At 35.0% G+C, this 23,830-nt stretch overlaps 1 protein-coding gene across 1 annotated transcript; it reads left to right on the forward strand.

Moving 5' to 3' along the window:
* Nucleotides 1-5,266: 5,266 nt before the first annotated feature.
* On the forward strand, nt 5,267-22,307 carry WASF1 (WASP family member 1; the record flags this gene model as incomplete). The annotated part of the gene is made up of 8 exons (XM_080807110.1): nt 5,267-5,399; nt 10,837-10,971; nt 13,300-13,453; nt 14,550-14,667; nt 16,372-16,544; nt 18,586-18,765; nt 19,850-20,478; nt 21,443-22,307. The coding sequence occupies 8 exons, from the start codon at nt 5,267-5,269 to the stop codon at nt 21,598-21,600; spliced, it is 1,680 nt and encodes a 559-aa protein (XP_080663236.1). The 3' UTR covers nt 21,601-22,307.
* Nucleotides 22,308-23,830: the final 1,523 nt, after the last annotated feature.

Here is a 23,830-nt window from a genome sequence, read left to right on the forward strand (position 1 = left end):
ATAGTGAATTGTTAGAATGGTTTTTTAAAGTGCAAGTTGTATAAATACATCTTAATATGAAGAAGCAATAGAGTTTGATAAAACATGCATGTACACAAATAGATTCTGTTCCTAACCCTGCTTCTTGAACGACTCGTTGCACCTCCTTAAGTGATGTCTTTGGCTTGGCCTAGAATGGTTCTCAGCCTGGACCTATTTTTGGATGTTTATGAGTTTTCTTTGTGAATTTTAAAATCTTAAAAATTCTTTATTTAAACTTTTTTGAATATAGTTGACAGTGCTACGTTAATTTCAGGTGTACAACATTCAGTATCTCAATACATTATGCTAACCTCACCACATGTGGAGTTACTGTCTGTCACTATACAATGCTATTACAATATCATTGACTGTATTCTCTGTGCTGTACCTTTTATTCCCATGACTTATTCACTCCATAACCAGAAGCTTGTATCTCCCACTGTCCTTTACTCATTTTACCCCCCATCCCTCTTCCCTTAAGCAATCTTCAGTTCTCTGTATTTGTAGGTCTGATTCTGCTTTTTGTTTGTTTATTCATTTGTTTTGTTATAAAATTCTTTACTTTGAGGGGCGCCTGGGTGGCTCAGTGGGTTAAAGCCTCTGTCTTCGGCTCAGGTCATGATCCCAGGGTCCTGGGATTGGGCCCTGCATCAGGCTCTCTGCTCAGCAGGGAGCCTGCTTCCTCCTCTCTCTCTCTCTGTCTGCCTCTCTGCCTACTTGTGATCTCTGTCTGTCAAATTTAAAAAAAAAAAAATCTTAAACAAATTTTTAAAATTTAAAAAAATTCTTTACGTTGAAAGGACTTACTGAAAGCATATTCCGAATCGTTTAGTTGTCTACTTTATATGAATCCTGGGAAGTAATTTTAGTATCTCTGTTTATGATTGTGTTTATCATAACTTTTGTGCCAACTAGTACTACTTTAAATGTTTCAGTCTAAATGGTGATATTACAGGGAAACACTTGCACCTAAATGTTGTATTTGAACATAGTAAAGCCCAATAGTGTCAGGTAACAAATGAATAAAATTTCACAGTAGTTCAAATAAAGGAAAGGCTATTACATAGCAGGATAGGCATGAACAAAATAAAGCAGATTTTTCGAGCAGTCAGTACAAGATTCATATGGCAAGCAATGATTAAGTTAAAGTGATTTTTGTCATATTAAATAATGTTATTTTGAATTGTATTAGTTTTGTATTTTTGTATTTAATTTTAAATCTATTTTGGGTTTAGGGGCACCTAGGTAGCTCAGGAGGTTGAGCAGCAAGGTCTGGATTTTGGCTCAGGTCATGATCTCTGGGTCGTAAGATTGAGCCTTGCATTGGCCTCTATGCTCAGTGCAGAGTCTGTTTCTTCCGCTCCCTCTCCTCCTCCTCCTGTTCACATACACACCGCGTGCTCGCTCTCTCTCTCTTTCAAATAGATGAATGGAATCTTTTAAAAAATAAACATGATGCCTTTAGCAGTATTGTAGCTAATTTTATTTTTAATTTTACCATTCATATCAGGATTTAAAATTAAACCCATAAGAAATGTTCTTTGAATTAAGAAACAGATTTACTGAAATGTTAGCTGAATTATTTTATCTTAAGAAATAATTTAAAAATCCTTAGGGGATGTAGACTTCAGTTTGCATTCTCTCAATCTCTTGATATTTGCTTCAATAATTGGCAGTTTGATTGCTAAGAACCCAGGAAAATAGATGAAGAAGCCTAGGAATTTTTTAGCAAACAATTACTTTTATAACCACATGGGTTATATAATAGTTGGGAAATTTTTGTTTGCTGTATTTAGTCATGACCTAAGAAAATAGATTGACAATTTTTAGAATTAGTTATTTTATGTTTTAGCACAATATACTTTAGATTTTTTTTTTATTATTAAATGAAAGATTTTTACCCTTAAATAGGCAAGTTAGTCAATGGTGGATCAAAAGATGTTAAAATATATGTTATTGGTTCATTCTGTGCAGTATTTTTTATTGTTTTTAAAGAGGAAATAGATCATTTGCAGTATTTTATTTTTTTAACTTGATTTTGTTTTTTCAGTGTTCCAAAATTGTTTATGCACTACACCCAGTGTTCCATGCAATACGTGCCCTCCTTAATACCCACCACAAGGCTCACCGAACCCCCCACCCCTCCAAAACCCTCAGTTTGTTTCTCAGAGTCCACAGTCTCTCATGGTTCGTTTCTCCCTCAGATTCCCCCCAACTCACTTCTCCTCTCCTCCCAGTGCCCTCCGTGTGATTGCTTATGCTCCACAAGCAAGTGAAGCCATATGATAATTGACTCTCTCTGCTTGACTTATTTCACTCAGCATAATCTCCTCCAGTCCCGTCCATGTTGATACAAAAGTTGGGTATTCATCCTTTCTGATGGAGACATAATACTCAATAGTATTTTTGGACCATAACTTCTTTACCCATTCGTCTGTTGAAGGGCAACTTGGCTCTTTCCACAGTGTGGCAACTGTGGCCATTGCTGCTATGAACATTGGCGTACATATGGCCCTTCTTTTCACTACATCTGTATCTTTGGGGTAAAGACCCAGTAGTGCAATTGCAGGGTCATAGGGAAGCTCTATTTTTAATTTTTTTTTTTTTAAGATTTTATTTATTTATTTGACAGAGATCACAAGTAGAGAGGCAGGCAGAGAGGGGTGGAGAAGCAGGCTCCGTGCTGAGCAGAGAGCCCGATGCGGGACTCGATCCCAGGACCCTGGGATCAAGACCTGAGCCCGAAGGCAGAGGCTTTAACCCACTGAGCCACCCAGGCGCCCTATTTTTAATTTCTTAAGGAACCTCCACACTGTTTTTCAAAGTAGCTGCATCAACTTGCATTCCCACCAACAGTGTAAGAGGGTTCCCCTTTTTCCACATCCTCTCTAACACTTGTTGTTTACTGTCTTGTTAATTTTGGCTGTTCTAACTGGTGTAAGGTGGTATTTCAGTGTGGTTTTGATTTGAATCTCCCTGATGGCTAATGATGATGAACATTTTTTCATGTGTCCGTTGGCCATTTGTATGTCGTCTTTGGAGAAATGTCTGTTCATGTCTTCTGCCCATTTTTCTATGTGATTATGTCTTTTTTGAGTGTTGAGTTTGAGGAGTTCTTTATAGATATTGGATATCAGCCCTTTGTCTGTAGTCATTCATTTGCAGTAAAAATACGGAAATGAATTTGATTTTAGTTTTGCTTGCTAATTAAATTAAACCTTCTAGCATTTAGGGTTTTTTTCACCCTTTCCCAGTATGACAAAAGATCCTACATTAAAGATACTGTTATAAATTCTCTAAGACAGAAATTAGGCAGTTTTCTTAGAATTTAGGTTATTAAGTTCTTAGGCTTTATTTTACTTTTGCCACCAAGATTTTGATAGTTGAGCTAGATAAGTGAGTTAAATAATGAGTTAGATAATAAGTTACCATTAAAATCACCAAGGAGCAAGACAGAAAAATATGAAAAGAATATAATACTGAAACTGAAGTAAAAGATGAGGAAGAGAGTTTTTCTCAATAAAATGCTTTTGAATTTTACCTAAGGCACTATTCTAATCACAACAAAAGCTGTCCAGCCTTTTTTGAGATTAGGGTAATATTTTGAAACAACTTTCTTCATAACCACTATTTATCAGTGGGTGAGTACAGGCAGTCCTCATTTTGCATGGTAATATGGGACTAAAAAAGTGACCATACAAAATAAAACTGCACATAAGGATCTTAATCAGTGGGAAATATTACCATTGTTCTATGATCTTTAAAAAAATTTTGTCAAGATGTTAAAAACTCTCTTATGTTATAAATGTATATAGGGAAATGAAAAAGTAAAACTATATTAATTTAATACAGTGTTCTATAAAACATTAAAAACAATTAGAATTAAAGTGTTTTATTTCTTTGTAAAAAACTTATCAAGAGTAGCTCAAACAGTACTTTGCCATCTCCTTGTAAGAGTTAGAATAGTAGATCTAGCCAGAGTGAGCATCTTTTCTGTGCCTTGGCAAATTGTCCATTTGGATCAGGTTCCAACATTTTACTTTTGCATTTTTAATGTCGGGAAATATCTCCAAGAGTTTCTTTAAAGCGAAGTTTTTTGCTTGCATCACTTCCTAAGGGACATCTTTTTTGTCTCAACCACTTTCCTTATTTATGTCAATAAGTTACCTTCCCTACATTCTTCTGACTGCAGATCTAGAGTCTCTCATAATGGCAACATTCCCACAATTAGCTCTTTCTTCTATTACTCCATTTACATTTAAATTCAGTTTCACTTCCAGCTTTATCATTTTTTCATTTCTTTTCTGTACTTTTATCTTTGTTGGCCAGTTCCTTCTTTTAGTTACCCATTTTGTAAAATTTCAGGTGGGTTTAGGAGGCAAGAAGGTAACCCAGAGCTACATGCTTTGCTGTCTTTAGACAGGTGAATTGAATGACCAGTCACCAACCAACTTTGGAAGGAAATGATCGATCACTGATCATGATATACATCTCTTATTAACATAGTGCTTTGTAGACTAAAGTGCTAACAAGGAAATTTGTATTTGTGCAGTTGTAGTTAATATAGTTTGGTAAGTGAAATTGGAACCATGTTGTTGGAAACTGGTATTCTTGAACTAAACCTATGGTAGCTGAAATTTGTGCAGATGTGAGACCTGGGAAATAAGGGCTGCCTATAATTGGAAGAAAGTTGAACTATTTGATCAATTAAAGATATGGTCGGTGTTGATAAGATTGAAGATATAGGACTGTTGGACTATTTGATCTCTGAGCCATTGAACGCCTGATACATTTTATGTGAAAGTGTAAATTTGATCCTATTCTTCCAGCTTCTTTAATTCTCTTTAAGTGCTTACTTAGAGAGGACCTTTCACACCATTTCTCAAAACAAAACAAAACAAAACAAAACAAAAAAACCCTAGTTGTAGTAAGTAAAAACTGTGGTTTTAGGAGGATAATAGTGATAGTGATTTATGAGTTCATTGTGAAGCAACTGACATTGAAAGTTGTTTTTTTCATTTTTTATAGAATGTTAAAATTCTAATAATTGAAGGTGAAAAGGTGGTTAATAAATAAGTTTTGATTCATTTAGCCAGTAACTCCATTTTCATTATCTTCTTACTAGCAAATATTTTATTATTAAATGTGAAAGATTGAGGTCTTACTCTGTTTTGCGTTGAATTGAATAATGTTAATTTATTGTTTGATTTCCTACAGGTGACCTGGCACAGAGGTTGATCTCAAGATGCCATTAGTGAAAAGAAACATCGATCCTAGGCACTTGTGCCACACAGCACTGCCTAGAGGCATTAAGAATGAACTAGAATGTGTAACCAATATTTCCTTGGCAAATATAATTAGACAACTAAGTAGCCTAAGTAAGTATTTTTATTATCAGTGAAAAATATTTCTTGCAAACCACAATGTTACACTTAAGAGTGTAAGTACTAAGAAGATGTTCTTATGATTAATATGGGGGGATGTTTCGTGAGAAGAATACAATGTTGTCTTGAAAAATGTACCCATTTTAAATTAATGAATTTTAGAATCATTTCTTCTCTGCGTGTTTCCTCTGGTAAAGAGAAATAAGGACAGTTTTAGGAACAGGATCACATGATGGACAAGAATTACTGAAATTATATTTAAAATATGATTTGATCTATGAAAGATAATGCCAGGGTTGTACTTTTGCTTGCTTATTATCATTGTTACTTTTTTAGAGGCACTAGTATCTCTTTCTTCACATACATTTTATTAGCCTAAGGAAATATTTTTATATTATCAAATATCTAAAATTAAAAGGTGTGAGGTAGTCACTAAGAGAATCAGGTTAGTCCAGTGAGTTGTCTAAAGGACATTAGTAGTGGGATGTGCAGAACGCTGTGAAGATAGCAAGTGAGCTTGGCCTCTCACAGATGAAAGGCAGGCAGGTTGGCCTGATAGTAAAGGCCAATGGGAGGGACAGATATTGGAGGAGACAGGCAGTGTGCTCCCATGACTGCAGAAGAGAACTGGCGAGTTAAGAAATTAAGTAAATTATTCAAAATTTAAAATCTAGAAAATTTAAAAAAGTAAATCCAATCTGTCTTTTGAATTGATGGCATAGCTTTTTTTTTTTTTTAATTTTAATAAACATATAATGTATTTTTATCCCCAGGGGTACAGGTCTGTGAATCACCAGGTTTACACATTTGGCTTAGCTTTTTAATGAGACATTTATATTTCATTTTAAAGAAAAAACAAGATGTTCTTGGCCTTAGGTATATTCTCTAAGTGGTCCTAGATATATCTTAGCCCCACATGTATTGTCCTTACAGGCAAGATTGACTCTTTTCTTTTCCTTTTAACTTTTGTTCTTTCTTTTGAGTACTTAGCACAAGATAAAGAGAGGTTGTTAATGTGTTTCAAGTGAGAACACTTGGATATTCACATACATAGCTAGAGCAACATAAAAATTACTTTTGAATGCTCTTGGTGAGAGCACTAAATTTCTGTATTGCCTGTGAAATAGTTTTAAAAATAAAAGGATATTTATTTGAATTTAAGTATATTCCTTGTCTCTTTTGGTGGTTATTTTTTCAGGTTAGTTATTGGCAGTGAATCACTAACATACTATATTATTTACCTGTTTTTTTCCTTGGGGAAGTCAATATGGAATGTACTTTTGAGACAAATCAAAAGAAGAGTCCTAAGTATCATACTAATATATGATTAACCATAGTTTTACAGACATTTGCTGACCTTTTTTGTGACATAGCACTAATTGAATCTAACATAACTTCATATAAAATTTGTATTACTACATGTACATGAGTATATAGGTTAACATTAAAATACATATTAATAACATAGAAATGACACTAAATTTTAGTTAAAATATTTCTTAAAGTGAATTTTGGGTCTAATACAGGCGTGTTGTTTTAGGTATATTCCCAATGTCAAATTTAGAGCTAATAATAATGATTAAGAGTGTTAATTTGCTGTACTAACCCATTTTTTATATGACCTAAAGATGGAAACTTAAGGAATGTTCAAGTCTGGTATAATCCATGTAAGTAACATCTAACAGCAGGGACATGGTCATGTTGTAGCCAAACTCTGAAAATAGAAATACCTTGTAAAATATAGCTGGTGCTTCAGATTTGGAATCCGAGACTATTGTAGACATTTTCTAAGCAGTTTGTAGAGACTCTAAAACAAAAGAAACCCCATCAATACTGTAGCAAGGTGTAACAATAATTTACTGCCCTGGAATTAAACTCTCTGGCAGCTTTCCCACTGACATAGATGAGAATCCAGAATCAAACCTAAAAAGCCCCTAGCTAGCCAAAATAAACAAGCCCATGCACTAAAAACTATGTACATAAAATACCCAACTGATCCTTCTCTCAGAGTCTGTTTACTTTTACTTTGATATTTCATACAGGTTTGATAATCTGATTTCCAAACATTTATGCTTCAGAACATTAAAAGAGGGAGGCGTTGAGGAGATAAAAATAGAAGCAGGTATTACCTAAGCGAGTCAAAAGTAGTAGTTTACAGCAAAGAAAGAAGTGACATAGGGAAAAAGCAATATAAAAACCGGAAAGAGGCCATTTCATGTAAAAGCAGATAATCTTATGCATTTCAAGGCTGCTTTCTCACTGAGAACATTTTGATTTCATAATCAACTCATTACTGAGTCCTCAAGAAAAGGTTAAATTATGTTTAATTTTGTATTTTTACTTAAGACAGGGAAGCTTAAAATAGATTTTACATCAGTTTTTATCCAAAGTAGTTAAAATAAGTAATGCATTAAATAATCTCTGAATTACTTAGTGAACTTGGCTATCCAAAATGGTTCTAGGTAATTGAAATGTTGACTTTGGTGCTATCATTAGCACCAAAAGTGTTAAGAGAACACCAAAATAAAGGTCAATTGCAAGGGACATCCTCCTGTCTTCTTTATCACAAAAATGTTTTTCCTAGTAGAACACGGTTCTGTTTTCTAATAGATAAAAACTGAAAACATAGAATTCACTTTCTATAAATTTATTCTGTTCTATCAAAATTCTTTCCCATTTTATTGTTGTCTTATTTAATGATCATTGAGACGCTAATTACCTGAGGGATCTTTTACCATTCTCTCTTCCCAAGGCCACCCTTCTGTTGAATACAGTCAGTTCATGCTGCCAAGATGAGCTGATAGAGCCTAAATTTGACAGATAGATAGCAAGGTAGGAGGGAGGATAAATAGATTGGCCTGATAACACTAATTATAAACATAGACAATAGACAGATAACACTGAACACTTTGCTGTGTGATAAAGCTACGTGGTTCTTGTCTGAAAAGAGTATATACTCCATTTGAATTGAAGAGTCAAATATGATTAATACTGAAATCATTCTGAATAGTGTGAGCATGTATATAATTAAAATCATGAGTTTTAGATTACAGGAACTGAGAAAAGATGAAAAATAAGGTGAAGTCATTACAAGAGGCTTGCTGAACGAAATGTGAATTGAATTGGGCCTTTAAGAAACAAAAGAATTTAGAAAATGGAGAGGAAATAGGAAGGAAGGCATTTTTATCTTGCAAGAAGAATACCCAAATGAATAGAGGCAAAAATAAATACGAAGTGGGGATTAAAGGGACAGATGGTATTGGATAAATATGGCAGACCCTGATTTTGGAAAACATAGAATGTTAGCTGAGAGGATTTTGATTTAGATTTTTAACATCATAGATGTTAAGACAGTAAGGAGACCAAGTAGGTTTTTGAAGGGTAATAAGTACAATATTCCTAATCATTCAAAGTCAGATACATGCCCCATCAGTTTTACATTATAAACTTTATTCCTTTTACCTCGAAGAGAAAGAGGAGGTAGATTTGGAAAGTAAGAAGGGATATGAAAAGAGAACAGATGGGATGTTTATTTTATCCACTGAAGTACTTTAGTAGTTAAACCTCTAGTGAGGGGGAACATAGACTCTTTTTAAAAAATTTTTTGAGAAACTGTGGGTCCTCTCTCCAGAAAAATGCAAATACATTTAAAAACCTGTGTATAGGTTTACAGCTTATAAATTAAGGATCCCTGTGTTAACTTAAGCTCTTTTAAGGACGAAATTGTCTCTTCTATCTCTGTGTTCCTCACATTTGTATCCCTAACATTAGATGAATAAATGAATGACTTTATACCTGCCTTTTCTTACACTTGGGACTTGGGGTACTTTCCTTATCTGCTGAAGAAGCTGTGTCTCTGGAAGTGTCACTGACACCACCCCACACCCAAAAGTTAGGGGCTTTATTCTCTGTGTTCTGTGGCTTTTACCTTATATTATAGTAAGGGATGCCCTTTGCTGACCTCCTACCCTGTATGTGGAATTCTGCGAGGTTCTTTGCTCTCTGTCTCCCTTTTGTTATAAATTCTTTTTGAAGCAGATATTTTTATCCCTATTTTACAGGTGAGGAAATTGATACCAAGGCCTCAAAGTGAATGGAATAAAGATTTGGACTTATTTATTAAATTGCTTTTCATATTTGTTTAGATGTCTCTTTCTCCCTCTGTTCAAAACTCATCAATGGCAGAGACCTTGTTCCATCATTTTTATATACCCAGGGTCTGGTACAATGTCTGGTACATATAAGACCTTTTCAGTCAATTTGGTTTAAAGATATATGTGAGTAAATGAATATATACAAAACAATTCTTTTTTATTATATTTTTGTAGACATTAAAGTTCTTAATTTATTATCGAGACTTTAAAGTTTTGATTTTTTTTCTTAAACATTATAGAATCTTCTAGGACAGGAATTTTGTGTTTTACTTTTTGGTGCCTTCAGAAGGTCATACATCTGCCTGGCACAGGGCGAGCCCTCATTAAATGCTTGTTGATTTAACAGGTAATGTATTGGCATACCTTGGAAAAGTGCAATATTACTCAAATATAAACTAGTGAGATTAATGAATTCATTTGATAAATATTTATTACCTCTGTCTCAGGAACTGTCTCAATAGAACTTACTGTTGAACTAGATTTAACCTACACAGTATCCTTGCGTCTAAAATGTCTTAATTTAGGAAGACCATCAATTTTTTTTATTCAAAGGTGCACATAATAATGACTCACCTTTATATCATGATTATACATTACTGTATATGTCCTAAATATACTTGAATAATGTTTTCATTATAGGTTGCCTAAACTTCTCCCTGGCTTATTTACTAGATAGAAATTTCTCTTTTTTTTCTCCTTTTATAATGGGATTATTTTTGCTTATTCTTTTCAGTAATAGAAATGTATATGACTAGAGAAAATACAGTGATTTTAGATTTATGATGCTTTTTTAAGCAAATAGAGCAAGAAGATATTTTATCTCATAAATTTTCAGAATCTGTGTTTTGGGCCTATCTGAGACTGGTCTTCCGTTGGGTTTATAAAGACTCTTAGATTCTGCTATTTGGCCTGAAAATCAGTTCTAGTATAGAGTTTATTTATGAATGCTGATTTAAAAGAGGTATTATTTGTATATACTTTAACATCATAATGTTCTCTAACCTCAACAACTGGGCAGGTATGGATAAAGCAGATTGAGTATTTCCATTTTAGGCACAAGACACCTACGAAGTGGCAGAGCTACTATTTAAAATCAGATTTCCCAGGGTTTATGTTGTGTTCCCACTCTGTCTCAGTTTGGTCACTTTAGGGTTTAAAGTATAAACTAGTTCCAAATAAATGCCAAATTTCAGGACAGCACTTTTAAAATGTCAAATTGTTTGGTATTTATCTCTGATCACATTAAATTTTATGGCATATGTTTCATTTTTGCCTAGGTAAATATGCTGAAGATATATTTGGAGAATTGTTCAATGAAGCACATAGTTTTTCCTTCAGAGTTAACTCATTACAAGAACGGGTGGACCGTTTATCTGTTAGTGTTACACAGCTTGACCCTAAAGAGGAAGAATGTAAGTTTATTCATATTATATTTTCTTTCACATGTATCCTAGGTTTGGTGAGATGAGCATTTAATTTAAGAACAGTATTAAACATGAGTTTATTACAAGTCTTTTTTACCCATGGCCTTTGATGTATATGTTGTAATAAATTATGGGGTACATTAGAGAAGGATTCAGAATCTAAAAGCTGAACTGCTTAATTTGTTACCATTTTGGGGATGTTGGAAAGAAGACATTTTCAAAGTTACTTATATAACTATAACCTAGATTTTTAAACTCAGAGTTCACATGAAATAACATTATGAATATGATACAAAATTACAGAGTGTAATACCAGTATTTTTGTTTTCTAAATTACTATTAAATAATTTAAATAATGGTGAGAACTATGAATATAATTTAGAAACTGTGTAAAAAATGATCTTTTAAACAAAGACCTATATAATTATATTTAATTACATTTACAAATACTGTGTTGACTTACTGTGTTACATAAAACTGTTTAAATGTCAGATGTCATGTTGGCAGCTGGAAGGGCTTTTAGCACGGTGGCGTGGTTAATAAGACAAATGGTAAATGAGAGCAGTTGAAGATGTAAACGTGCTTATTAATGGGGCCCCTGGGTGGCACAGTTGGTTAAGCATCCAACTCTTGGTTTCGGCTCAGGTCATTGTCTCAGGGTCCTGTGATCGAGCCTAGTGTTGAGCTCCATGCTCCGTGCAGAGTCTGCTTAGAGTTTCTCTCTCTTCTTCCCTCTGCCCCTCCCCCTGCTCTCTCTCTCTCTCTCTCTCAAATAAATAAATAAATCTTTTTTTTTTAACTGCTTATTACTTTATACGTTCTTTACATCCTTGACTAAGAAAGGTTTGGGAGATTAAACACTAGTTTCCATGCTGGTTATTTACTTACAGTAAATAAGTGGGGTGGGGGAGTGGCAAGAATTGATCCATTTTGGTTATAGAAAAGGGGCCACATCTGACAGGAGCCAGAGAACAGTGTGTGGTGTTAGGGCTAAAAGGATCAGCCTCAGAGGCAGACAGATCGGGGTTTTCTATTCTGGCTCCATTGCTTATTAACCATTTTGCCTTGGGCCAGTTTTATCATGTTTCCTAGGCTTGGTTTTCTTATGTTTAAAATGGAATAATAATTTCTCTTCTCGTTGAATTGTTGCAAAAATTAAGTGAAATAAACATTAGTGAGAACATCAAGCACATATAGTCTGTTCATTAAATACCTCTTATATCGCTCTTTAGCGATAGTGAGAAAAAAAATTTTTCCTTCTCTGAATTTTATTTTGGTGTTTTTGAGTGTGTTACAAATCATGCAGCAGTGTAGTTGCTGGAAAGACAGTCGTGGTTTAGCCATCGCAGAGCCACATCGCTCCAGCTAGTCCATAGATCCAGACGTTCACGCTGAGTGAATTTTACTTGTGAGGATGATAGAGATACTGTTTTAGGGAGAAGAATTAATTTAAGAATTGTGTAGTACTGGCCTTGCTATGGTATTTACCTAAATACTTAAACCCATATTAAATATTTAAGAAATCACCTACTTTTTTAACATCAGAAAATCATTCTAAGAATTAAGAATGTACTAATTTGGTACATTTCTTATTTTAACATGCTGCATAGTCCAAAAGAAAATGAGTAAATGAAGTTATTTTAGATTATCATGTATGTGATGGAGCTCTGCTAGTTACTGGAGATACTGATGTATGAGACAGGGTCAGTCTTCAAGAGCTTATAGCTAAATAGAGATCCTTAGAGTATAAGATAAGTAATAAGTGAAATAGATGATGGTATAGATTGCCTGACAATCTATAAAGAAAATATTTTCTTTATGGTAAACTTTGTTTTAAGTTTAAAGCATATGTATAATATTTGTAGTCTAGATAGCATAGACGTCAACAATATGTTTAGCCAAGAATGCCACTGAGGACTAAGTAATTCTTTCAGTGTTGTTGGTGTAAGCTAAATAAAAGTAAGAAAGGGAAATGAGAAAAAAGATTATTTAAAAAAGGAAGAAGAAAAATGTGGGTTAGTGGGGGCTGGGGATGGCAAGTAGGAAAAAGATGTTTGATGGGAAATGTAGAGGATGCTTCAGGCTATCATTAGAGCCTTTTGAGCCTTAGAAATCACAGGTGCCTTCAAACTCACCTGGTTGGAACAACACTGTGATATAATGGTAGAGCATTTAAAATGTGCTTCCTGATTCACAAGCCTCTATAGTCACAACTTCCTGAGCTATGCCAACTCTTAAATACGGTATGTGAATTTGTGTACTATGTTAAATCCACTTAGAAAAAGAAATAAAATAGATTTTTCATTTTTGTTTTAGTATCTTTGCAAGATATAACAATGAGGAAAGCTTTCCGAAGTTCCACAATTCAAGATCAGCAGCTCTTTGACCGCAAGACTTTGCCTATTCCATTACAAGAGACCTATGACGTTTGCGAACAGCCTCCACCTCTCAATATACTCACTCCTTACAGGTCAGTGGGGTAATAAATGTGAAGGCTGGCGATTTAGTGCAGACTTTCAATCCAGATCAGTAGCACTCTACCCTTAAACGCTGAATCCCCGAGCATTTTTTATGTCACTGAGCGTTTCACCAACACATAGAACCCTCCTCATCTACCACCTTTAGAAAACTTTTGCTTTATTCACTAGGTGGGTTCCCAAGGTTCTGGCATACAAAAGACAAAACTTACTCAAGGAAGTTGTTTTGAAAAGTATTATTAATCAAAGCCAATGGCAAACTTACTAATATGAAGGGGCAAAGAGTTACTGTCTTTTTAATGTAATAGCTGGTCAGATGAAAAATAAAAAATGAAGAGCTCAAAATTCCACCACACTAACAAAATGTAGAAATATCATTTTTGCTTGCTTATGCCTACTCTTGATCTATATGCATTAAGTTTTTACAAAATGCATGTGTAGTATCTTTTAAAGATGTTTTGTACCATTTACAATAAAATCTGGAATTCCTCAGGCTTTGTTAGGGGGTACTTTCACATAATTTGTTCAATTGGTAATTTAAGATACACAACACATATCCTGAATAAAATGGTATTCAGATATTTATCTGAAACTGTTTTGTCAGTATGCAAGTCATTGAATAAAAATAACTGTTGCTACTAGAATGAGTTTTAAAGGATATTTTTGGGGTTTGGTGAGATAATAAGCAAATTAGAGTAATTGGCAGAAACCTGTGTAATTTCTCTATTCTAATGATATTATTGTCTTTTCAGGCTTTTATCTTTGGCAGAACCTTTTGTAACTATTGGAATTTCCCAAAGGACTTTTAGAAAAGTTGGTATTCAGCACAAGTTAGGGATGAAAATCGTCCAGCTGTTCTTCAGATTAGTAACACCAACTCTGAAAAACACCTGGTTTTCCGTTTTCCTTAGTTTTTTGTCTGATTCATGAGAAATATTTTATTGATGCAGCATTCTAATTCATTTTGTCAGTATTTTTATGCATGCTGTATTATTTCATTAATGTAAGAGAAAAGCATTTTAGTAAAATTATTGATTGCCTTTCTAAGTCTTACTGGTATATGTTTTGATTGATATTTCTACATTTCAGAGATGATGGTAAAGAAGGTTTGAAGTTTTATACCAATCCTTCGTATTTCTTTGATCTATGGAAAGAAAAGATGTTGCAAGATACAGAGGATAAGAGGAAGGAAAAGAGGAAACAGAAGGTATTACAAGAGATTCAAAAAATTGAAGTTAGTTTTTGTGTATTTGTGTTTTGTTGCATGCAGGGAACTTTATTAGGCTTGTATCTTGACAGTTTTATACTGAAGTCTTTATAACCACACAGGAAGATCACAATCTAATGGGGGAACAGATGAACAATCAGTATTATAATGTGGTATAAGTGCCATACCAGAGGTATGCTTGGAGGGTTTAGGTAGCACAAAATGGCACCTGCTTTAGCCAGAGGACAGGGTTGGTAAACACTTCCAACAAAGCTTATAATACTGTAGAACAAATAAGAATTAAGTGCACCAGGGAAGAGAAGGGCATTCTGGTAAGAAGGGACAAAGGAATATTGTGCAGATGTTGGCAAAGTAGATTAAGCTATATTTTCTTACCACAGATCATGTCCTAAATGTTTTGAAAGGTTATATTCTCACCAAATTCCTATTATCTGTCTGCTGTGTTGCTATTTTCTACTTTGTAATAAAATGTTCTTGGATCTGCTTTATTTTATGTTGATAATAACTGGAAATAAAGAAGGAGGCAGAATTGGGGTTTAGGCAGAATTATGAAAGAGGCAAAATCTGTTTCTTATCATCCCTCTGTTTCTCCTGTAACTATCTATCCTCTCCTCCCTTTTCTCCATAATGCTTTCATGTTATTATTTTCTGTACTAGACAGTATCCCAGCGTTCTAGCCAGAGTTTACAGACTGGTGACTGGCAGCTCAGATTATGCCTGCAGTCAGTGTTTTGTTTGACAAACACAGTGGTTTTAAAATTCTTGAAGTGGAAAGCCTTGAATGGACATACCTGTTTTTTCATTGCAATCCCCATCTTACACCTGATTTTCTTCATTCATGTATGTGGTCCGCTTCGCCCCTTGGGCATTTGACTTTATTACACCAACTCTTGACCTCTCTCTGCTTTCTCCCACAGTTTGAATCATTTTGTGTTTTATTTTTTGAGTACCCTGTTTCTGTTGAGTGACACGGTGGTTATGGGTTAATTGAATAATTATATTGGCTAGCTAATTGGTCACTTTCCAGATTACATAGCCTTAATAAATTTCAAGGTTTTGGTTAGAGTTAGACAGTGCCATTAATGGTAGAAGTTTCACTCATTATAGCAAAAACTAGTAGATTTGGGAGGAGAGTTGGTGAATCTTTTTTCATCTGAAAGGACTTTCTGACCTCAAATTTTATTATTTAGGCATACTATTTTTTAATTAATTATTTTTATTAACATATAATGCATTATTTGCCTCAGGGGTACAGGTCTGAATCGTCAGGCTTACACGCTTCACAGCACTCACCATAGCACAAACCCTCCCCAATGTACATAACCCAACTACCCTCTCCATAACCCCCCTCCCTCCAGCAACCCTCAGTTTGTTTTGTGAGATTAAGAGTCTCTTACGGTTTGTCTCCCTCCTGATCCCATCTTTTTAGGCATACTATTTTTATCTGGTGCATCAGTTAAAATTAGAGGTTAAAGAAACGTGACCAGAAACTGGGATTGCAAGCAAGCTAGCTAGATTTAATTCTGAATGTACAAATGAACTGTCTCTGTGTTACTTTAACTATATTATGATGGCATTGTCTTTTTCAGTATTAATGTTAGAATTTTATTTTGATTGTTAATAACATCTTTTTAAAAACTTAGTACTTCAGCATTTGGCTTTGTTTCAATACATCTGTTATAGCAGAAAAATCTAGATCGTCCTCATGAACCAGAAAAAGTGCCAAGAGCACCTCATGACAGGCGGAGAGAATGGCAGAAACTGGCCCAAGGTCCAGAGCTGGCTGAAGATGATGCTAATCTCTTACATAAGCATATTGAAGTTGCTAATGGCCCAGCCTCTCATTTTGAAACAAGGTTTCTTTTCTTTTATTTGTTTTTTAACAAAATTAATGATAAAATACTGGCTTTGTTTCTGATATCTATGCCTCTAAGTCTTAGGTCCTGAATTGTTGAACCAGCAGACCCTGCTTTAGCTATAGAAATAATTTTGAAACCCTGACTTTTGTGAGCCTACTAAAGTCTGGTCTTGGGCAGGTCATTTTCATACCTGGATTTTAGTTTCATCATCTATAGAAAGAGGTGGTTGGAATAGATTCTCTTTAGGGTTGTTTAAGCTTTCATATGAAGTCTCAGTGCTCTCTCTCAATATTTCAGGCAGAGTCTGCTAGAATTTCATAATAGAGGAATGGGGTCTGGAATTTTTTTGAAATATTACTGTTTCACTACATATAAAATAGGAGCTGAGAAAGAGTAATATTTTGTTCCTTTTCTTTCTCCTGACTCCCTTTCTATGTCACATCTCCCACCTCAGTCACATCAGGACTTTTAAACAGAATTACTCATCCCCTTTTGCGGAACTATAGAATAGGTCTTTTTCCTTTCTCAGTCACCATGGCCCCATCTAAATAACATGCTACCCTAACTAAACATTATACTAGCATATCTCTGTAAAGGAATTTGTGTATAGTTGAATGAGTATAGTCATTATTATATATATTGTACTTATTTTTGAATGGAAAAGAGCTTCAAGTTTTCTTTGGAATAATACATGTAAATTATTAGGCTAATATCTTTGCCAAGTTTAGAAGTAACATACATGTAAGATACTATTTATATGCATATTGAAAGAAAAAAGCCTAAAGAATTGAGATTTATTTTAAAAAGCAATCTTTTTTACCTTACCCAGTAGTGTAAGTTCAGTACAGTTAATTCTTAAACAACGAGGGAGTTAGGAACACCAATTCCTTGTGCAGTCAGAAATCCACATGTGACTTTTGCCTCCCCAAAAGCTTCAGTACTGATAGCCTCCTGTTGACTGGGAGCCTTAATGAGAATATAAATAGTCATTTAACACGTATTTTGTATGTTATGTGTATTATATACTGTACTTTTATAATACAGTAAGCCACAGGAAAAAATGTTAAGAAAATTATAAAGAGGGGTGCCTGGGTGGCCCAGTTCTTAAGCGTCTGCCTTCAGCTTGGCTTGTGATCCCAGGGACCTGGGATGGAGCCCCACATCGGGCTCCCTGCTCTGCAGGAAGCCTGCTTCTCCCTTTCCCACTCCCCGTGCTTGTGTTCCCTCTCTTGCTGTGTCTTTCTCTGTCAAATAATTAAATAAAATCTTAAAAAAAAAAAAAAGGAAAACCATAAAGAAAATACATCAACAGTGCTGTACTGTAAAAAAAAAAAAAAACCTCATATAAGTGGGCATGCTCAGTTCAAACCTGTGTTCATAGTCAGTTGTATTTTCTAACTCACTTTGTGTACATTCATCCCCAGCATGCACTACAATCAGTAAATATTTATAAATCTAAAGTTTTGTTTAAATCTGATCTTAAGTCATGTGTTGATTTGTTACTCAGTTATTTTCTGAGTACCCTGCCACCTTTGAAAACACCAAAAAGACAAAACAATGTAGTTTGCCATCTCTGTGGTATCATAGAGGCCTTTCTCACTAATACAGACATTTAGAAGTCATTTAGGTTTAAGAGAGCAACGAGATATCCTGATTGTGGAAAATTCCAGTTTTCATATTCTGGCTTTTTGTCATTGGCATCATATTTTGAAGGGAAAAAATGAAATAGAGGCAGATAGCTTTGAACACAATTTGCCAAAAATTAATTACTTTCTTGCTTATAAGATTCTATATGTAATACTTTTTATCCTTGTAAATTGAATTAGTATTATATTATAATATAGTAAAATAACTGCAAGGAAAGGTTACATTGTGAGCAGCATTCTTTGTTTTAAAAGCAGTAATAAATTTCTGAAGTTTCTTAGTAGTGATTAAAATATTAGCAATCAAAGGATACATGTTAAATATCTCCTGTAGAACACTGTACTCCACCTGTAATTCAAGAAAAATACACTGATACTGTATTTTTTTTTTTTAGACCTCAGACATATGTGGACCATATGGATGGATCTTACTCACTTTCTGCCTTGCCGTTTAGTCAGATGAGTGAGCTTCTGACTAGAGCTGAGGAAAGGGTCTTAGTCAGACCACACGAACCTCCTCCACCTCCACCAATGCATGGAGCAGGGGATGCCAAACCCATACCCACCTGTATCAGGTATGCTGGGATGGGCAGGTGATATTTATTCTCAGGGGCTGGTAACCTTTTTCTTGAAAGGATCAGTTAGTCAATATTTTAGGCTTGTGGGCATACGTTCTCTGTCACAGCTACTCAGCTCTGCCATTGGTGAGACTATACATAAATAAATACCTGTTTGTGTTTCAATGAAACCTTACTTATAAAAACAGCAGTTCAGGTTTGGCTGTGGGACATCATTTGCCAGCCTCTGATAAAAGCTGACGTGTTCTCTCGGGGAAAATTTAGTGAATGAGAATTTACTTTAAAGGTTAAAGTGTGTTTCATTTTATTATAGCTTTATTATCAAGCCCATAATGTGCAATATATTAATAAAAATTAAAAATTTTTAGAATGTGGTAAGGGACTAAGAAATGGGAACCAAAGAATGTGATTCTAAGTGTTAATTTGGTATTATGGGGAATACTCTGAGAATTTGAGAGAAAAGAGGCAATAATCTTCAGTAAAGCAATTTTGAAGTTTAATTTTGTCCATTGTTATCCAGCTTATAAAATTTTTAATAGGTAAATAGAGACCAGCTTTATAATTTTCAGTTAAAAAAATCAGCCCTCTATCACTGAGTCATTTGATGTTCCATCCTCAGGAAGGAAGAGAGCCATAAATTTCCTTTTGTGGCTTATAATTAGTTGTTATTGATTTAACTGAAATGACATATGATGAGTCTTAATAGCTTCAGTATCAGTGCAGCATTGTAATGGCCACAAGTATTGCTGCAAATATTGTCATATGATAAATGTTGAGTCATTATAAAGACTCCCATCACAGCATAAAATTGAATATTTTATTTATCAAAGTAAGCATAAAATGCTTGAGTGCCTATGACAGGTGCATGGAAGGATGAGACCATTTAGAATATTACAAACGAAAGCACCACCTCTTAATTTTCTTGTTGGTGTTTTCCCTTCATCCTAAATACTGAAGAATTTTTAATTTCTTTAGGAACATGTTAATACATCTGCCCTGATATAATTACTGGTAGTCATTTCTTTCCTGTGGTTAGTTCTTTCTCTTTTAATAACTTGCTAGGATTTCTTTATCATTTCAGTTCTGCTACAGGTTTGATAGAAAATCGCCCTCAGTCACCAGCTACAGGCAGGACACCTGTGTTTGTGAGCCCCACCCCCCCACCTCCTCCACCACCTCTTCCATCTGCCTTGTCAACTTCTTCATTAAGAGCTTCAATGACTTCAACTCCTCCCCCGCCAGTACCTCCCCCACCTCCACCTCCAGCCACTGCTTTGCAAGCTCCAGCAGTACCTCCACCTCCAGCTCCTCTCCAGATTGCCCCTGGAGTTCTCCACCCAGCTCCTCCTCCGATCGCACCTCCTCTAGTACAGCCCTCTCCACCAGTAGCTAGAGCTGCCCCGGTATGCGAAACTGTACCAGTTCATCCACTCCCGCAAGGTGAAGTCCAGGGGCTGCCTCCACCCCCACCACCGCCTCCTCTGCCTCCACCTGGCATTCGACCATCATCACCTGTCACAGTTGCAGCTCTTACTCATCCTCCCTCTGGGCTACATCCAGCTCCATCTACTGCCCCAGGTCCCCATGTTCCATTAATGCCTCCATCTCCTCCATCACAAGTTATACCTGCTTCTGAGCCAAAGCGTCATCCATCAACTCTACCTGTAATCAGTGACGCCAGGAGTGTACTTCTGGAAGCAATACGAAAAGGTAATTTCCTTGTGGCCTTTAAAAGCATTGCTATGGTGTCATTAGAATCTTCCTAAATATTTGACAGAATAACGTTTTCCTCACTTAAAAAATTTTAGATGACCATATCTTTGCACACATGGTTCGTAGAAAGGAGAGCTGTGTTCAACATGTATTTTAAATCATTTTCCAGAAAATAAATCACATTTAATTATTTTATTTTCATACTTTAGTAGGGATTCTTAAAATGTTCATTAAATAATGAGAAATTGAAAGTGTTAGACTTACAAGTTATAGAAAATTTAGTTAAAACCCTTTATATTATGTTTAATGTATATATTAACTCCTTTAAAAATGATGTTTTCTTCAGTGTTAAGGCTGTCCATTTGGTGTATCAGTGACACTTGCTCTGCCAGATGCCTTTATAGGATTAAAGTTCCTCCCTTAGTAACAAAGGAAAGGCCTCTCATACTCATTCATTTATTCAGCCTGCATTTCCTAGGCACCTACTATAAGCCAGGCACCAGCAGTAGAGAATGAATAATACTGCCTTCCCCTCAAGCACTGGAGAGAATAAAGCCACAGAAGATACACTCGACAACATTTATTTGACCACCGGTTGACTTTTTTGGGGGAGGTACTCAGTAGGGAGGCACAGTAGACCATCATGGCTAAATAAGCTGTAGATATTCACCAGGATAACTGCTAAGTTTGACCAGTTAGTTTTACAGATAATGAAAGAATTAATTGACCATTAATTGACCACGTATTAACAATTCTAAATATGATCCCTTCAAATTGACCATTAATTGACCACGTATTAACGATTCTAAATATGATCCCTTCAAATTCTTTTTAATAGATCTTGCTTTTCATTTTCCAGTTAGTATTTCTCACATGTATTTGATTTTATTCCAGAAAGATTAATAATATGTAGTATTTAGTATTTTGGTTTACAATGAATGCTTTGGTTTTTCTGTATCAGGTATTCAGCTACGCAAAGTAGAAGAGCAGCGTGAACAGGAAGCTAAACACGAACGCATTGAAAATGATGTTGCCACCATCCTGTCTCGCCGTATTGCTGTTGAATATAGTGATTCAGAAGATGATTCAGAATTTGATGAAGTAGATTGGTTGGAGTAAGAAAAATTCATTGATAAATATTACAAAACTGAATGCAAATGTCCTTTGTGGTGCTTGTTCTTTGAAAATGTTCGGTCATTCCAGTGTTTTGCTTTCTTTTCCTTATGATAAATAACCCTTTTCCTCCATAATTTTTGATTTCTAAGAAAATATTAGCATACATTTCAAACTAAATGTTTTCCAGTGGCTTATCTTTTTTTATTTTTCCCTGAAAAGATAATTTGGTCAAATAAACCACTAAGTATTAAGCATGGACAGCTGTTGTTAGAGTAGCAGATTCAGTTTTTTGATATATCTTAATTGTGCACTTTGTGAATTTTAATTTAAAGAGAGCAACTGAGATTGAAATCTTGAGGGCAGCTGTATCTATTAATGAGCCTTATTCCATTTCCTGATGTTTTAAAAGAAGAAACACTGCCTTGATTATATGAATACACTCAGAAAGTATGTTTAGCTAGTAGTATTGAATTCTCTTAAAGGAATGCTTGAATTTTTTTTAATTATTGTTTTACTGTTTTTAAATACTTGCCTTATTTGAATGTTTAGCAGTACCCCTTTCCCACTTATATATTGTGTGGTACAATTTTGCTTGCCTATAAGAGTTTAAAAAATTTCCATGTGAAATACTCTGACATAAACATACATGTAACTTACATTAACTGTTAAGAATAACAGTCTGATTTAATAAATGGTTCATTTTAAAGGTTCATGGGTGTTGCTCTTTGAATAAAACTATTGCTGATAATTTATCAAATATATATAAAGTAGGATTTTAATACATAGATAGTAAGCAAAAAACTTTAAAATCACTTAAACTATATAATTTCTTCTTAATTATACAGATTCATGTTGTCTAGTATGTAAGGTAGCTTTTATATCATTTTTTCAAAATCAGTATTTTTCAACTCCTTAGGCTCTTAAATTAAAATCTCAATTTGCTGTCTAATTTCAACACACTATGACTTGACACCTTAACAGCATTCTTGAAATTATATTTTGTAGTGATAGTGTTGTTAATGTTTACCCAATCCAGATTTAAGGCTGGAGGGAAAGCAGTGTTAATATTAGATTGTTTAATGTGAAGTTCTCTAGTTGGACTGTAAAAGTATCTGTAGTCCTCATCCTTTTACAGTACAATCTCTAGCTCCTCCCATCAAGAGATGGGTTCTTTTCCCACCCGCCTTGGATCTGAGTGTTGCTGAGACCTGTTCTGGCCAATAGCATTGTCTCAGGTTAAGCTCAAGGTACCCTGCTAGAAGATCAGAAACCTCATACAGGGAGCTGTGCCAAGTGAGACCATCTTACACCAGCCAAGCACAAGCTCACCCACTGGCCGGCTATAAACTGATGAGCAAGGCTAGCTAAGATTAGCCCAGCTCAGAAGAATTGTTCAGCTGACCTATACATTTATGAGCAAAAAAGTAATGCTTATTATCTTACACCTGAGTATTGAGATGGATTAGTTCACACAGCATTAGTCCACAGTAATAGAGAGCTGATAGATGAGGTCATTGGTTACTTGATAATTTGGGGGTTATTTAGGTAAATAACTAATGACCCGTACTCTGTGGAGTAAGAAGAATGAGAAACTAAGTGGCAAACTATCGTGGCAGTAGTTTGGACATAAAAAAAATTTCCTTATAGCTCTAATTAACAAAAGATGTGCTTTGTTCTTGGGTAGCTTTGCCTAGAACAGGAGATTAGATAGTGGGGGCACCTGTGTGGCTCAGTCAGGTAAGTGTCTGACTCTTAGTTTCAGCTCAGGTCATGATCTCCGGCTCCGGCTCTGTGCTGAGCGTGGAGCCTGCTTAAGATTCTCCCTCTGCCCCTCCACCCGCCTGCACACATGTGCTCGCACTCTCTCTCTCTCTCAAAAAAAAAAAAAAAGTGATTTGAGGTGTCTTTCAACTTTAGAAAAATATGTCGAATTCAATTCAAGAAAATATGACACAATTTAAAGTTTATCTTCCTAAGTGTGTAGAAGGCAGTGGCAGTATATAGTTTCTGTAAAGCTCAGTTGTGGCCAGTAACCAAAATGCAATGGTACTGGCATTGGAGTAGTTAAGGGTAATAATAAAGGAAATAGTTGGAAATTTCTTAATAATAGAAGTGGATCTGTTTTAAAGCCTGGCAGTACATATCCTAAATAGCTCATGAGATTATTTTGTTTTTCAGAACATTTCTGAAAGATAAGAAAGTGCCAGTAGAAAGAAAAATTACCTTTCAGTCT

This window comes from Martes martes (genome assembly GCF_963455335.1).
Source record: "Martes martes genome assembly, chromosome: 6".
In the NCBI taxonomy this organism is placed as follows: Eukaryota; Metazoa; Chordata; class Mammalia; order Carnivora; family Mustelidae; genus Martes; species Martes martes.